At 31.9% G+C, this 18,419-nt stretch overlaps 1 protein-coding gene across 2 annotated transcripts in view; it reads right to left on the reverse strand.

The window, feature by feature from the left end:
• The window catches only part of NIPBL (NIPBL cohesin loading factor), a 180,651-nt gene that overhangs the window by 43,058 nt on the left and 119,174 nt on the right, over positions 1-18,419 (reverse strand). For both annotated transcript variants that reach the window (XM_079145735.1, XM_079145736.1), the window contains exons 12-24: positions 17,445-17,642; positions 17,117-17,188; positions 16,899-16,988; positions 14,809-14,912; positions 12,849-12,935; positions 10,007-10,238; positions 8,984-9,135; positions 8,363-8,443; positions 7,616-7,716; positions 6,109-6,247; positions 4,030-4,112; positions 3,326-3,458; positions 2,327-2,470 (exon numbers count right to left, since the gene is read on the reverse strand). In XM_079145735.1, the coding sequence (XP_079001861.1) occupies positions 2,327-2,470; positions 3,326-3,458; positions 4,030-4,112; positions 6,109-6,247; positions 7,616-7,716; positions 8,363-8,443; positions 8,984-9,135; positions 10,007-10,238; positions 12,849-12,935; positions 14,809-14,912; positions 16,899-16,988; positions 17,117-17,188; positions 17,445-17,642 (1,616 nt within the window). The remainder of the gene's footprint in view (positions 1-2,326; positions 2,471-3,325; positions 3,459-4,029; positions 4,113-6,108; positions 6,248-7,615; positions 7,717-8,362; positions 8,444-8,983; positions 9,136-10,006; positions 10,239-12,848; positions 12,936-14,808; positions 14,913-16,898; positions 16,989-17,116; positions 17,189-17,444; positions 17,643-18,419) is intronic.

Below are 18,419 nucleotides of genomic sequence, written 5' to 3' on the forward strand. Positions count from 1 at the left end.
AAATATATTACTGGTGTGTTTTAGCAAACTGTCTAGACATAAACACAAATCTAAGAGAAGAAACATTAATATTAAAAGTGAAAATACAATGATAAAGAAAGAAACAGAAAAATGTGATTTCTTAAAATATAATAGATGAGGTTTAACTTTTTATGAACTACGTGTCATATTTCTTTTAAAAAGCTCACAGGTAGTTGACATAAAAGTTATCAGAACAATCTGTTAAATCTTCAGACATAGGAAGACCCAGGTCTCCAAATTTTTAAATTGGTAAATGGAAATTGTTATCATCTGTATTAATAAGCATTACAGATTTCTTTGAGACATTTAAAAAGAACATTGAGGAGGGAAACATTTTTTTCTTATATAAGTATTATGACAATATTACTTTAGTTCATGTAGGACATTAGATAACAGGTGAGCTGTTTACCGATTCAGGTGCAGAAAGGGACTAAATGTTTAGTTTTTGTCAAGAATTAAAGAGTCAGAAATTAATTGTGAGTTGATGTTTTTGTCCACAGTTAATCCTTTACCAGTTCTAGCTTTAACACTGAAATGCCAAACATATACCTTAGACTATATCTAAGAAGAAAGCAAAGATTAAGATGACCCATGATCTAGGAGTGTGGTGAAATGGAAACATCCAGAAATTGGTCACAACACTATGAACTGGTATACTGTAAACTTCTAAAAGCAATCTGAAAGTATTTCATATTTATGTATGATATTTACAAAAAAAAATTTTTCCCCCAAATGATACCTTCCCTTGAGTGAACAATCTACATAGCCATATGTGGGATATCAGGTTCCAGGGCTTCTCTAGGAAATACTGAAGGTCAACCTACATCTTGGTTTCCACATTACCATTCATTAAAAAGGAGTAGGAGTCTTTAGAGGAATGGCTGATCCCAGGGCAGGGCTGGGGCATAACTATACTATGGATATTTAAGTGATAGCTCTTATTTGCAGAAATATACATTAAACAGTGGCTCTCAAACTTAGCATTTGTTACTAAGGAGGAGGGTTGACTGCCATACTCTTGGGAATTTCTCATTCAATAAACATAAAGTGAAGGATCTAAAAATTCATAGTTCTCAGGTCATATCAATAATGGTGCTGCCTGACAGGGATCACATTTTGAAAACCATTGTTCTGGAGAATACAGTAGGGATAATAGGGGCATTTTGTCTGTAACTTAACTATGAATGGTTCAGAAAAGATAAAAAAAAAAAAAAAAAAAGTACATATACAAGCCAAGTGTGGTGGTGCACACCTGTAATCCCCAAGACTTGGGAGGCTGAGGGGGCAGGAGGATTGCAAGTTCAAGGTCAGCCTTGGCAACTTAGTGAAACCCTTTCTCAAAATAAAGAAAAGGACTGGGGACATAACTCAGTGGTAGAGTGCCCTCTGTTCCATCACAGTACCACAAAAAAAGTAAAAAGTGTGTATACTTCAAAAAAGAATGATAAAGCAAACATCACAAGTTGTCAAAAATTAAGGAATTTGGGTGAAAAATCTATGGTAATTTTTGTGCTGTTCTTAATCATTTAATCTATAAGGTTGAAATTATTTCAAAACACAAACTATAGTGAGAAAAATCAGAGGCATTTCTATCAATGTGGACACAGTTCTGAACATAAGACTGGTGGTATAGCTCAGTTGGTAGAGTATGCACAAAGTCCTGGGTTAAATCCAAGCACCACACACAAACACACAGAACTGCAATAACTAATAACAAATTTATTAAAAAAAAAAGACTAGAAAATTTTTTATCCATAATTTAAGGAAAAGAATATAAAAAGCAGTAAAACACTTTTTCCCTAAGATGAACACTGTCTAATGTAATAATATGAAAAGAAGCCCTCTTCAACCCTCCCCAATTTAAGAAGATGTACAACATTCAAAGATACAAAATACTCTGAATGTGCATGCTACATCACCATCTCAGTAAACCAAAGAATTAAATGTCAAACCAAACACAGCTTTTTTGTTTTGGGGGCATTAAGGATGAACTCTGGGCTTTAAGCATGCTAGGTAAGCACTCTACCACTGAGCTACCATCTCCAGCTAAACCAAATATAAGACAGTATTATACATTTACAATAGTTGTTCAAAAAAAGAAAGTAAACTAAGGACATAAAGATAGTAAACTAAGGACTTTATATAATTCACTCTGAAGTATTAAATTCATCTTTGGGACTTTGAAAAGTTCACTTTTGGAAGTATAAATCTTGAAACTACAAAATAAAATGAAACACTAATGTAAGAATATCTAAAGAAATTAACTATTATTTATCTCTATAATTTTAAATCTTTATCTCAATACCTGTTTTAAAATCCGTTCAATAGAGCCTTGATCCATTTTGCTTGTAACAGCATCTTTCCTTAGTCGTGCAGCAACGGTTCCAAGATAATCAAGAGATGCCACTCTTAGAGCCATTTCTGTAGACTTATTACTGAACTGATGAACCTAAATATCAAAATAAAATGATTTTATATTTAATTTGATTCATAACATTTTATATTTAATAACCTTCATCGGAACTTTATCATATAAATTCCAAATCTGTGTTGTACTATTTGGAATTCAAACTTTTTTTCCTTGTGAACTGTCCATAAAGTGATTTTTGCTTTATGATTTTCTGGAATCTGAACATTTTTATTTGCTAAAAAACATTTCTTAAGAATATAGTCACTTTTTAAAAGTGCAGACTCAATTGTTTATTTGTATAAAATGTTACTGAGTAAGAATTTCTTAGGGGTTGAACTCTGATGCATTTGAAACATTATTATAATTTCAGAATAATATTAACATATTTTCCAGTTCACAAAAGTTTTGCAATAATTTATGTTGTACAAATCCAAGTGTACTTTAAAAGTAAAAAGAGAAATCATATTTCTTTTAATTTTCCTATTTTATTTCTGGAGAACTAAAAGGTGCCATATAGTTTCAGAAATACTCTTAGAGATGATGAAGGTTTCACATTAGTTTCATGCTTTGAAATGAGTAATTACAATAACTTGTGGCTCACTGTTGAGATATTTTAAACTAACAATGTTAACACCCCCAAACCAAATCAAACCCAATTAAAAATGTTAAAGCATTGTTATCTTATGAAATGAAATGAAAATACTAAAATTCATGTTTTAAAGTTTTCCACAAAGTACTGGCAATACAGTGTACAGTTATACACATGCAAAATTAGGGATGCAACATTCATATTTCCTTACACATTTTTAAAGAATTCATCATCTGTGAATCAGAGTACATCCTCATTATGTTGTCTTCTAGAAATCTAATAATCTTTAAATGCTATACTCTTACCAACAGTCTCCCTAACAAACTAAGGAGTAGTTCAGCAGCTGGCCATTCAGGCTTATTGACTGTTGAAAGAAGGTCTTGAACAAAATTTTCGAAGAGTGGTCTATAATCTTCTTCACCTTGCTTACTACCACATCTGTTCAAAGACAAATAATGAAAAGGGTGTTAATTTAGATAACATGTCTACTAAACACAATTAAACTTGTTAACTAAGTTATTTTTTCTCTTTATTTAGAAACAAACCGTATGGGAGGGCATTAAACAAAATATGGTCTATAGATCTATTTCTCAAATTCCATTTTTTTCCCCCAGTATAGGGAATTCACTTATTAACCAAAATTAATATTATTCTCTGTCAATTATAACAACTATTAAAAAATGACCACTGTTTTTCTCTCTACACAATTATTATGATAAATTATGAGGCTAAGTAACCTCTCTCTACAAACTTCTTATTTTAATAGAATATCTCAAAATTTAGTGAAGAAAAATTATAGAACTTCACTCTAGTACTTTAATTTAAGGTCTAACATGAGAAATTTTAAAAAATTTGGACTGTTAATAACTACCTCATTTTAAAGAGCAGGAGAACAAGGACTAGGGAGATGTACCCAAGGTTCAGATTATGCAGAAAATGGAGTTTATCTTTTTTCTAAATAAACTACATACTGTAGAAAATAAAAATCAGACATGTCAATTTTACTCACTTTTTAAGGAAGATGGAAAGGAAGTTTTGGGCTGTCCGCATAGCTGTTTCATAAGAGTTGGTAATGACAACATCCTGGTCAACCTACAGTGAGAAAAATGAATTTATAAAAACATAAGAAATAAAAAACAAGTTATTGTTGCTACTGCCATGTTATTACTACACAAAGGTAACAAATACATTTATACTAAATGCTTATTCTTTCCTAGAAAAAGAGAGAAGCCACAGTACACTAAACAAATTTTAAAACTGTAAAAACAAAAAATAGTGGTAGAGTTTGTTAACATATTTAAGAGTGAGAAATGTAATTAAAAAATGTAGTATCAGTCGTTGCTTATCATAATACAGATCAGGATAAGAAGGTATGGATTGGAAGTACAAAAAGAATTTTCCCTGGCTGAGGGTGTAACTCAGTGGTAACATATGCATACATATGTAGTATGCATGAGGCCTTGGGGTTTGTCCTCCGCATAGCAACAACAAAACAAAACAAAACAAAACAAAAGCAAAAGTAAAACAAAAACCAACCAAAGACTATTCCATCCTCAAAGTTTATGAAACAACGGTATATAACCCAAATGAAAATTCAACAAGTTCATTACAAATTTAAAAGATTAGGATATAAATATTCGATTCATAACAGCATAAATCCAAGTGTTAAATAAATATAGGGAAAGGGGCTCAAACTCACCAATATTAATCAGGAAAACATGAAATGATAACATAATATAATTTCACAATGACCATAAGAGGTAAAATAAAAATGCACGACTATAAACTAAAACACCATTTTGGTGAGCAAATTAACAGTATCCAGTGAAATTCATATATATATTCTATAATTTAATAATTATACTGCTAAGTATATCTAAAAAGCGTTTGCTTTAAGTTATATCATTAAATTATAGCTTTATTAACAACTAAAAGAGTGAGTTATATGTATTAAAAACAAGTTAGAATATTAACTGTATATATCACTATCATTTATGTAAATTTTAAAAACAAAATAGCCCTATTGAAATCTACAATGATAAATATATTAATGGAAGAAGATAAACAAACTCATGACGCTGGTCCCCTAAGGTAAGGAAGGGAAGATTAGAGACAAAACAATGGGATCAAAAGAAGAGAGAAGAGGCTGTGGCTCAGTGGTAGAGCACTCGCCTGGTACGTGTGAGGCACTGGGTTCAGTCCTCACCACCACATAAAAATAAACAAATGGGTATTTAAAAAAAAAAAAGAAAAGAAAGGAGAGAAACAGAGGATTTCAACTTTTTTGGACAATATTATTTTATTACTATTACATATTTATCAGTAACACACACATACTAGTATTTAGTTAGAATAGATAAATAAAAATATTTTTTTCTTGAACTTTTGTTGGGGTAAAACTATAGAACTTGGAAGAACCTAAGTGTCAAATGAAGGTATTAAAAATAAAAAAGGGCTGGGGTATAGCCCAGTGGTAGAGTGCTTGCCTAGCAATGGAAAGAAAGGCCCTGCTTCAATTCACAGCACAGCACAGCAACAAACAAACAAACCAAAACCAAGAGAAAACCTTAGCAATGAGTTACCCATCTGGGAGGGCATAAACACATTTCCATATGAATTCCATATCAATTATGTAATACACATATGTTACATGTTATAGTTATTATATTCACTTTCATATTCAATATCTCACTTGAGTTTCACAATCTGGGGTAGTAGGCCTATTAAGTATTATCATTCTCATTTTATAGCTGGAGAAGCAAACCCAAAATGATCAAAAAGATTTGCATGTATTATGACCTGTAGATATGAGTTAGGGCCAGAACTCAAATTTCCTAAAACTTTATCCAATGCTCTATAAGAACCAAAAGGCCAGTCATGAAACCCTAATTAAGAACTTAGTTTTGGGGCTGGGGATATAGCTCAGTTGGTAGAGTGCTTGCCTTGCAAGCACAAGGCCCTGAGTTCAATTCTTAGCACCACAAAAAAAAAAAAAAAAAAAAAAAGAACTTAGTTTTGTAAGAATTACAGAGAATATACATGTTTCTGTCAAAGTACAAAGTTACAAAACCTTAAAATATTTCCTTACTTTTTTATTTGAGTCTTCTTCTGAATTAGAGTCCTTCTCTGATGATGGTAAGTGTACTACACACTGAATAAGTTGTAAAACCAGTGCTGTAACCATCTGAATATACATAGGTTCTCCATCCATATCACTACTATTTAACCTTTAATGAAGAAGAAATGGTTTGAATTACATGGAGTATGAAGACAATCTTATAAAATAAGTCAGTCGATCATCTGAAAGTTTCAGTTTTACTAACACTTCTAAGTATAATCTTTAGTTCTTATAACAGTGTTCTTAGGTCTAATTATTGTTAACAAGTTAGAAAAAATACCAAATAAATGCCAATGCAATATGTGCTCAGATAATTAAAACAGAGGAAAAATACAGTATTTAATACAAATTTCTATATTTTATATATACTGCTGATAAATTAATAATGAAGAATTGCTGAATGTGTATCAAAATGATTTTGAAAATGATAAAAGCTTTCAGTTTCCATCTGCTGAATGAGGTGGTCATCTGGTATTAAAATCTGATAAAGGGCTGTGTGGCCCAGTGGTAGGGTGCTTGCCTAGCATATGTGAGGCACTGGATTCAATCCTGAGCACCACATAAAAAAAGTAAATAAAATAAAAGTATTGGGTCCACCCACAACTAAAGTTAAAAAAAAAAAAAAAATCTGACACACAGTCAACTCTTGATCATTTGTGAATATGAGGTCAGTGGCACAGATTATGAAAACGCAATTGATAACTGCTTTGTTCTACAGAGGTTGTACAAATAAAAGAGTTCTTTTGTATGTTGTCAGTTATTTTTTTCAGGTTTAACAGATAACAGATGTTTATCAATACACAATGAGTCCAAAAGTAAATTAAGATAAAAGTAATTATTTTACAGATAGCAGCCTTTGAAGTAATCTAAAAATAGACCTATATTCCAGGTCAACGTATTTAATCACTTAAGAATTACCTTTGATAGCAAGACAATAATAACATAGCAATGGATAACATTCCTAAGTTATAGTGTGTTTAGTGATTTAAAAGTATTCAATCTTCATGTCTATTCTCTATATTGCTGTTAAGAGTAATCTTTCAGCTCTTTCTAAAACTTTTAATGCCTTACAGCTATCTAAAATTAAGCCCAAGTTGCAGACCTCACTCTTTTTGAGTCATATTTTCTATTGTTTTTCTTAAATATAAGGGATGCTTTTACCCTTCAGTAACTGATGATGATTTTGGTTGTCAAAATTGGAAGAAAGGACTGATATCTAGTGGGTAGAGGTTGGAGGATGCTTAGCATCTTACAAAGCACAGGACAGCCCTACCTGACAAAATGTCAATAAAACCAAAATTAAAAAATACAGACAAAGATCTTGAGTTTTGAGTCCCCCAAATACGTTATATGATTTCCCATATCTAAGCTACTCTTCATGATATTCTGATTAAAAACCTTTTTAATCATTAAAATATAAATAAGACAGAAATGATGAATAAGTAGTCATTACTTCACTATTTCTATAATTAGTTACCTGAAGTTCCTTAAACTCCTCTTGCTGGTTGGTAATCTTGCAAGTGAAGTAAAAATTTCTTCCAAAATTAACTGCCTATGTTTTTCGTATCTTGAGAATACCTGTTTAGTAAATTAAATTAAACGATTATACTAGAAAACAAAGCAAAAATGATACAATACATGTAATAAAAATATTATCTATTTAGAATGAAAATGTTTTGAACATCTTCAATGGTAATATCTTAAGATAATTTGCTGGAATTTTCTGTTATTAATTAAAACATTCTTCTAGAAGTCAAAGAATAGGGCTGTGGTTGTAGCTCAGTGAGCATGCTTGCCTACCATGTGCTGCACTGGGTTCAATCCTCAGCACCATATAAAAATAAAATATAGGCATTATGTCCATCTACAATTTAAAAAAAAAAAAAAAAAAAAAAAAAGGAGCCAAAGAATATATAGTTTCATTTAGAGGAGTATGATGTTTTGGGTATGAACATAAGACAAAATTTAAGTGACTTCAGACCATTCTGATTTTATTATAAATATTAAGGAATTATTAGCTGGAATATTTAAATTGGAAAAATTCATGGAACAGAAAGACGAATTCTTACTTCATAGAGTCTAATAAGACACATTAAAATAGCCTGACAGCAAAATTAATCTATTGAAAACCAGAAATCTACATGAACTTTTGCAAGTCTGGATTAAATGATGTCAATATTATCCTACTGGTAAGTAACTAGAAATACGAATTGATTATACTTACTGCAGTGACTAACTTAATGGCACACAATTGTAGTTCACTGACATTTTCCACAAAAAATGGTGTTATCCCCATGGATGAAACCTGAATAGAAAAAATAAGTATATATTTTTAATTGGTTTTAGTAATATTTTACCTTACTATATGGTATTCCAACAACATTCTTAACTTACCTGAAGACAATCAGAGGGCATTTTCTTTACCCCTCACCTAGTCGGCATCTATTCCCTTCTCTGTTCCCCTTCATCTCTCAAGGACATTAATCCATACATTAGTTACCTTAATTCATAGCTGACATTTTCCTAATATCTATCTTTTAGATTAATAAACGCCACACAAATATGAAAAAACAAATAACATTCATTTTCCTGTGTGAAAATATTCTGATATATTGTAAAGGAAATATCTTTCAAAGAATTGAGTTTGGAATTTATACTACATTCATCTCTTTTCTGCCCAAAATATTTCTTTTTAAAACGCCCCCATTGTCTAAATGGGAAAAATTAATGTGGTAATAGCATTATTACTGAGTGAACAAGATTACACAGGACTTCATCAGATCCTCTATTCTTACGCTGTTTCATCTAAAAATTTGCAAAATGCTTAAAAAAAAAAAAAACTTACCTGAAGAATTGTTGTGTCTGTTAGAAGCTGTATCTCTAGCAATTCTGATAAGCTGCTAACAATGTCACAAACTTTGTTATAAAGCATTACTATTACTCTCTGCTTATGAGTGGAACATTTAGCCCGTTTGGCTTTTGAACTTAATAACCCTCCTAAAATGAAAGAAATGTCAAGATAAGGAAAATATCAACTTTTAATATTTTTCCATAAAGAGTACTAAAATTATTTTTCCTGAATTAAGAATAGAATTTTGTTTCTGGCTACATGAAAACAATCTGGCAAATAAAGCTTGTTATTTATTAAAAGAGAAAACCACCTGGGGTAAAATTAGGGAGAAGTGATAACAGAACCAGGACCTAATGTCCGGAATTTTCTCTTGACTAGTAAAAATAAACTTAATTATATATAAATACAGACAGGTTAAGTATCCTTTAATTTTTGGAACCAAAATGTTTCAAAGTTATTCAGATTTTGGAATATTTGCATAGGCTTAACTAGTTGCGCATCCCTAATCTATCAATATGAAATACTCCAAAATTCAGAATCTCTTGAGCATTATAATGACGATCAAAAAGCTTCAGATATCGGGGGTGGGGATGGTGAGGGTGGTAGAACTGGAGAGACTGAAATGGAGTAAATCGAATTCCATGTATGCATACTTTTGGCAAAATGAACCCAACTATATTACATATAATTACAATGCACTAATATCAAAAGGGGGAAAAAAACCCCATGAATTAAAAAATAAAAGTTTCAGATTTCAGAGCATTTTAGATTTTCAGATTAGGGTGCTAAACTGTAGGTGCTAAAAAAAAAAATCATAATTAAGCAAACACTATATTAACTAAGAGGTCTATATTCTGCTCAAATATAAAATCAAAGTCAATGTTTCGCATGAGTTATGTAATCTAATATTTTTAGTTCCATTTTTAATCATATATTCTGGCTCATTTTAAAAGTAAAATTTATAACAGACAATTTGGTATTATATTAAAAACTACCCATATAAATGGGCAAACTAACCTCCATGAGGATCTAATCTGTAAACAGGATCATACTGAGGATAAAGTGTATTTTGCAAATGAAATTTAGTGTACTGTATAACTCTTTCTATTACATCTTCGATGTATACGGCTTTTGGCATGTTAGGTGATGTCATAATGTTGATAGTTGTAAGACAGGCATCCGCTGATTTTGTAACTCTTTCCATAATAAGGTCTCTCCATAATCTTTCTTCTTCTTCAGTATCATTATTCTATAAAATAACACATTGTTAATAAAGTGGAAATAAACACAAGTATATGTCTACAACATCAATAAAAAATTCTGATATATTTGATTTTCACTGGTGGAAAACACAGGATTTTGTTGGACATACTCTGAAAGAATATCTGGAATGAAGCACAAATACTCATATTACTTTAGGCAAGGTTTTCTTTTAAAAAAAAACTGTTATAAATATTTTCATATATAATATACTTACCTCTTAATTTCACCACTAGGCAACACTCGAGTGATAAATTACCTTTATTTTTTGTGTACTAGATCTAAGATTTTAGCTTACTATACTACATTGCATAAAAATTTATTTTGTGTCTTGGGTATAAATGTGATAATTAAAATAATTTAATAAGTAAGAAAAAAGGAAAAATTAACTTGGGAAGAGTTTTTATTTGGAAGTAGTCAAATGTTATTGACTCGGAAACTCCTAATACCTATTTCTTAACCATACTGTATTTCTGAAACTTGAGATTAAAGGAGAAATATACACAGTGCTGGTAGTGTAGCTGAGTTGTAGAGCATGTGCTTATTACCATGCATGAGGCCTTGGAATCAAACACCAGCAACTTCCCTGCCTCCAAAGTAGAGCTATAAAGACTACTGAAGATCTAACTTATTTTCTAAAGTAGGTAATTCAACAAAAGACCTCCTTTTACTTTATACATTAGCAAATTGACATTACAATTGGGAGGGAATGCTTTAAAGCTTACTTTTAACAGTGTACATACTTTTATCACATTCTTTTATATGAAATACAAACTTCATGTCACAGGGTTACTTTTGGACCTTGTGAATGGCAGGTGTGTACTTTACAACTGAGCTACACTGCCAGACCCAGAACTCTAGATTCTTGATGGTGTTTACCGTAATTTCTTGGCAAAGTTTTAAGTAACTTATAGACTAACAATGGAATAGACTGCCACTACAAGTTTCTTTTAGCCCTTTGTTCATATGATTAAAAAACTAGTTAAGGGGCTGAGGATGTAGCTCAGTGGGTAGAGTGCTTACCTAGCACACATGGCCCTAAGTTCATTTCCCAGCACCAAAAAACCAAAACTACAAAAAAAAAAAAAAAAAAAAAAAATGCCAAAACTAGTTTAAAAAGAGGGCATTAAAAAGCACAGATATAGGCCAGGTGCGGTGGTACACCTATGATATCAGTTACTTAAAAGTTTTGAAAAGGAGGATCACAAGGCTGAGGCCAGCCTTGGCAATTTATTATGACCCTGTGTCAAAATAATAAATAAAAAGGGCTGGAGCTATGGCTCAGTCATAGAGTGTCCCTAGGTTCAAACCCTAGAATTTCAAAAAAGGAAAGATACATTTAATAATCCAGAGAACTACCACCTAAGATTATTTTTCTACATGTCTTATTTTGTATGAATACTTGGCAAACCTGTGGTTTCTAAAAACACCAAGAACAATTATCTTCTGAGATAAAACAAAATCTAGTGTGTTAAAAATACATATACCCACATATCTATCCAGAAATGGAAGTGTGTGCATATCTCAAAAGTATTAAAAGTGGCTAATGCTATATGAAAGTATGAATTTTTTATGTTTTCGACCTTTTCTACAGGTGTGTTTTTTCTTTTTCATCTTAAATTGTGGTGCTGTGGATTGAACCTAGGGTCTTACACATGCTAGGCAAGTGCTCTATTGCTGACCTACATGCCAGTTCCCCATCCCACTGAGCTTTTTCTTTTCCTTTTTGTGGTGCAAGGGAAAGAACCCAGCACCAGGCATCCTTCGTGTAAGGCAGGTGGTATGACACTGGGTTACATCCTCAACCCATCCCCTAGACTTTTTTAAAAAGAAAATTCATTGACTTAAAACTTCCTCAAATCTTATGTCTTATACTAAATTCCTATAAACATTAATATTTGGATTCATTGATGTTAGAAATATCAAGATCAATTTGAATGCACATGTGATTTATAAAGTCAGCTACAATGCTAGAAAGGTAGATGTCTGAAAATGTACTTTGATCAACTCATAAACCATTGCAACCATGTTCCAACTGCTTTTGATATAAACATATTAAAATGTAGTAACAGCTAACATTTAATGAGTAGTTACAATGTGCCAGACATGGTTTTAAGCACTTTACATGAACTAGTCCATTTAATCCTTCTACTCACCTTTGAACTAGGTATAAAAATTGCATAGAAAAGTTTTATGCTTTGGTATACATTAGGAAATCAGCATAAAGTTTCAAACTTTTTTCTAAAGAAGATCAACAAAAAGATTTACTACTTATTACTACATCATAAATGAAAGGAAATTTTAAACACATATACAAGGAAGAGCAAAATTAAGATTCATCTTTAAACTAAATAAATTCATCTCTGTCCTTATTATTTTACTTCATGGCAAAGGTGGAAACGGACAATGTGTAACATTAATTTTGAATTACTAAAAGTGAAGTTCTATTAGCAATCTTAAGAAATGTAACTAATAATTTGTACTAATAAGCTCAAATTATGAAATGTGGAATTTTCCCTATAAATCAAAGTTGCTTATTAAAAAATTTGTGACTTAACAATATTAAGGGTAAAAGCAACAATATGAATCTTACACTTACATGATTTAACAAAGTAGATAGTTTTGATCCATCCTGAATATTTTTCTCCAAGATATTTAGAACTTTCACAGTTTTGTCAGTTGAAAGCTAAAATGGGAATATAAATTCTTCTATAAATCACTGGTAAAAACTATGAATTATTTAAGAAACAATCTATACAATAATCCTTTTAGGGTATAGAAAACATAACATTATCACCTTAAAGAGTGGGGCAAAAATAGCTTTCACTCAAAGAACAAGTTCCATGTATGTAAAGAATTAATCACCTTTTTCTGAAAATACCCTGAGCAAACACAATGGTCACATATGTAGTTAAGACTCCATGTGTTCTGATGCTGGACCCTCTGCCTTTGTGAAAGTGACAGTGAATATGTACACGAACACATGTATATATTAAAGATCTCACCCACTGGTTTAATTATTACTTAGCTTCATACTATGTTACTCAGCAGGTTTATAATCCAAGATAGCATTTTGAATAATGGAAGCATGAAACGGTAAGTTATAAACATGAAGCAACATGGCTTTATTTAGAAATCTGTATTAGACATTTTACAAATGTTTCCTGTTTACAAAGGATGTTTCCTCTATTTAAAAAATTAGTACCATCAGGAGGTAACTGTTTACTCAGATTCTTTTGATTTAATAGTACTCCATTCCGTTCTTAGCATGCTGCCAGGACATTCAACCAAATCAGCCAGAGGAGTCAACAGGAGATCAATAGAGTAACTGATGTTAAATCCAGTTTGATTACTCATGCTGTAGTATAGAAGTAAGTTCCCCCAAATACTGCTTTAGTTCATTTTATAACAGAGTAAACTATTGAGACTTTTCATAAAAATCTATACTTTGTATTTTAGCAAATTTGCCTTTTCAAGTAAGTAGAAATGTTAACTAACATGTAATTATGGAACTTATAAGAGAAATACCCAAGACTAGCACAGGTACCTCAAAAAACTCTTGACAAACACAAATACATCAATATCTCTAATCATATATGGAAATTCTGGTGTGAACTAGTATCACATTAATTCTTTGTTAACTGTGGTATGTCTGGCTTTAAAAATCAAATTTATGGCACAATGATTACTTGGAATTTGGGCATATTTAAACAAATGAAAAAGGAACAACCAATTACACTTTAGGTTTATAAAAATATCAAAATACTTTATAGACTGCTTTAAAATTATAAAATAAAAAAGTTAAACAGGCTTAAATTGCTTGGAATTGATTCCACAAGTGAACATAATCTTTTTATTAATTCTTTAAGTATTCCTGACGATTAAATAATTAGTTCTACATTATAGACCAGGAAGCTCAAGACTCAGTGACAATGCTGTACAAAAAAGATGGTGTTAGAAGACGAGAGGGAAATTGTCTTGAAATTATATCTGTATAGCAATCATTCAGCAATTTAAGGTGTGAGTGATAGCTGATAAAGATTACAGGAAACTAACTCTTGATGCTGCCACCACTGTTTGTAGTTATCACTGATAAAATAATTTGCTATTTTGTTAGCATAATAAAACTAGTTCTTAGTAACAGGGCACTCACAGGAAAGACAATTCACAAAAGCCTACAACAATGAGGCTATGAATTTAATAACAATTAATTTTAAAACTGCAATATTTTACAGCATGGGAAGTAATATGCTAAAAGTGTGCCTTTATTTTCTAACAACCCAAAATGAGCAAAAGTCAAAGAAAAGTTTAGTGTGTTTCTGCATTTAATAATTTAAATACTTGAGAAAGTGAAAAGAAATTCAAGACCCATGTTCTTTCACTACAATATGATTTTCCTTATAATAAACTATAGAATGCTACTTTTACTCAAGGTTTTTTTTAAAAAAATGAGTTTTCCTTATTATTTATGTAAACTTTATAAATTTACCCTGAAAGTTTAAACTAATTTTCTAGGTAATCTATTAAGGAAATTTATAAATTTTACTTTACTGAGATACCTTATCCATTATACCCATTGCTTTAATTTTAGCAGATTCACTGCCAAGTTCATTAAGCTGATGTTTTCCCAAGAGCAGTTCCTGAGGAATTTCATCATCATCACCTGAAAAACCAAACAAACAAAAACAGAGTTTAGGTAAAAGAAATAGCTCAAAAAGGTAAAATTTAACTTTTAATAAAAAATTTGGCCAGAAAGACAAATATAAACAAACTAAACAAATAACTTAAAAGGCCTCTGTAAACCTCAAGCAAACCCTAAATGAAAAAGGAAAGGAGTAAAATTAGAGTTCTGACTAAAGTGGGAAGTACAAACAGCTATCTGGTCTTTACTGTAGTAGACAGATACACTGTTGACCCTTCTCAACCATGCTCTCTGTCCCAAGAGGCTGACCTGTATGAACTACATCAATAGTCTCCCATGCCCTCTGGCTTCTGTTTGGGTTCAGCCAGTGGGGTGCCCTGTCAGAAGATCAAAGAGAAGGAGAGTGAGGTCAGGCTATTTATATCCCTGATTTCTTTCTTATGAGATCTCAGGTTGGATCTGTCCAAAAATACTGCTTCCTTTGTACCTGCTCTGTAACATTTTTTCCTATTGAGTGAGTTCTTATGATTTCTCTTTACCACATTCATTTGGGTGTAAGGATGCTAACAGTCTGTGGCAGTTAACTCTGGGTTCTGGTACTACTTCTCCCTCATCTTCATAATTAATCTATTTTTAAATAACTCCACCTCAAAGTATCCTAATTTGAGAGTGCTTCTGTTTTCCTTTTGAGACCCTAAATGACACAGAAGACAATTTCTCAGTATAGAATTGCAAAGTTGATGAAATGGATACTCTATATAATCAGAGAAAACAACGCTATTTACACTAATTTTCACATAACAAATACTTTTAAAATAAAGAGAACCATGCCTGTAATCCCAGTGGCTGGGGAGGTTGAGGCTGAAGGAATGTAAGTTCAAAGACAGGCCCAGCAACTTAGCGAGGCTCTAAGCAACTTGGCAAGATTCTGTCTTTAAATAAAATATAAAAAAGGTTGGGGATGTGGCTCAGTGGTTGAGTGCCCCTGGGTTCAATCCCCAGTACCAAAAATCAAAACAAAACAAAATGAAACAAAAAATAAAGAGAGCAACATAACTTTTAAGGCATTCTCAAATAGGTGGACTCATACCAGACTTAATCTATGTAATACAGTTTTCAAATAAATTAGGTATTAGTGTTTTTATCAGTTGAAGGTAGCATAAGATTTTTGAAGAGCTCTACTTATTCTAAGCAGTGTTTTTATGAACACATTTTTATATTTATAGAGATCTTTACATACTACTGTAAAAGTAAAGCACTTAACACACAGTACAGTAAGTATTCAATAAATACCATTACAATAAGTGAACAGATGAATAGATTCCTATTTCTGCATCTTTGTTCCTTATTATTATCTAGGGCCTACTCAAACCTCAACTGCAAGACTTAATTCTTTTAACCTATTATGGTAGCTGTACTCTCTGGATTCTAGAGAGACTACCAAGACTTAACTAATTGGGGGACCAGGGATGTAAATCAATGGTACAGCACTATGTATGTTATATATACGGAAAGCCCTGGATTTGTTTTTGCTTTAAATTTTTTTTTTTTTTTTGTACTGGGAATTGAACCCAGGGGAGCTCAACCATTGAGCCACATCCCCAGGCCTTTTTTATTTTGAGACAGGGTCTCACGAATTTTGCTCAGGGCCTTGCTAAGTTGCTGAGGCTGGCTTTATGTATTTATTTATTTGTTTTTCTGAGGCTGGCTTTAAACTTGTGATCCTCCTTCCTCAGCTTCCCAAGTTGCTGGGATTACAGGCATGTTCTAGCTATGCCTGGCTAAAGGCCCTGGATTTGATCCCCCCTACTAAAAGACTTGGCTTATTTAGTACCTTGTTTTTGTATAAAAGTTTTCAGTTTCTTGATAACATGGACTAGATCTAACTCTATAACTAGATTTTAAGTGTTGTGATAGCATGGACCATGCTTCTATATGCTCTAGAGTAATTGACAAAAAGCTAGGTATATACTAGGGGTAAATAAATATATTTTAAATTGATTTTACCAAATGCAGTGAAATCCATATCTTCCAAATTATCCAAAATATTCTCTATTGATGCTGTGAATCTCTTAAAAGTTGAAGAGTCCATCATTTCTGCAAGTGAAAAAAAATGTTTATATCCAGATTCCAAGTATATAAATGAAGATGAATGCAAAAAAAAAAAAAAAAAAAGAAGTGCAAAAACAAAATGAAACAAAAAAGAACAAACCCTAAAATGTTACCTTCGGGTGTTAGTTTTGGTTCGTAAGCTTTCCTTTTCTTCTGTTTTTCTTTTTTCTTCATTTTTCTAGCAACTGAAATAAACAAAAAGAAATACTGAGCTGCGGGAATGACAATTTAAAACATTTCCATTTCTGTTCCTACTTTGTTCCTTAACATTAATTAAATACTTTAAACAATAATGATAAAAATTCCAAACTAAATATTTACTTTTGTCTTAATTAAAATCAGAAGTTATTAACTTGAAACAAGATATAAAATATTCTTCAAAACTAAAGCCCTAAACTTAAATCAGTTTATGTAAGAAAGCTGTTTACACTGATGAATTACCCTCACTAAGGCTGGGAGGAGGTGAATAATCTTCCATGTCAGAGTCTGATGGACTTCGGTTTCGATAACGACCACCACCTGAACTCCTTCTTCCTTCATGAGAGTGGCCACTTCTCCTATGATCCCCAGAACTTCTTCTGTCACGCTCTTCATATTCCCAAGCTTTATCATCATCTTTTTTATGTCGTTTCCTAGAGGCTAGAAGCAAATCCCCATGACAAATAATTTACCTCATTTAAAAAGACTATTAAAACTTGTACTTTACAAATGAATCATGTTGTGTGGGGGGGGTGTCTTTCTGTGGGTCTAGGAATTGAGTCATTTTGTCTATTCAGAAGTTTAGATTTATCTAGAGTTAAAGATTTTTACATTAGTTCAGTTTGCTACTAAACAGAACAGGAAGGTTCTGGGATTTAAAACACAGTGCACATTTCAATAAAAGGTATTCAATAGTCAGTAAAGATTTTATGTAAACGTCAAGATTAATTAAGGCTTGTAAAACAACCTTTATTTAAGATTTGGATAAAAAACAGAACCATGTTAAAGCATTTATATTATTGATGGAGAGCAGGGTTTGGGGGTTAACTTTTGAGTAAGTGTTACAGAATAGAGTAACCAAGAATGTCATCAGTTAATAGCTAAGTTATACCCATGACTTAGCAACAAATTCCACAGACTCTCATGATCTAACACCACAAACCTACAGAGATAGAATAAACCAGTATTGTAAACACTAATTACTGAATTCAGTTCTCCAACAATAGGCTTGTTAAACCCAAGGAGAATAGCGATGAGGTTTATGCATGCTGTGTAAGCATGTTTATTTATGTTACCTTCAGTCTCTTCCCCATCCTTCCAGGGAACTAGCATTCTGCTTAAAATCACAAATACTGATAGGAGTCTCTAGGCAGATGTGGCACACAGGTTTCATCTGATACATCAACTCTGATCAACTGGTAATAGCTGCCTAAAGTA

This window comes from Sciurus vulgaris, assembly GCF_902686455.1.
Source record: "Sciurus vulgaris genome assembly, chromosome: 6".
Classification (NCBI taxonomy): Eukaryota; Metazoa; Chordata; class Mammalia; order Rodentia; family Sciuridae; genus Sciurus; species Sciurus vulgaris.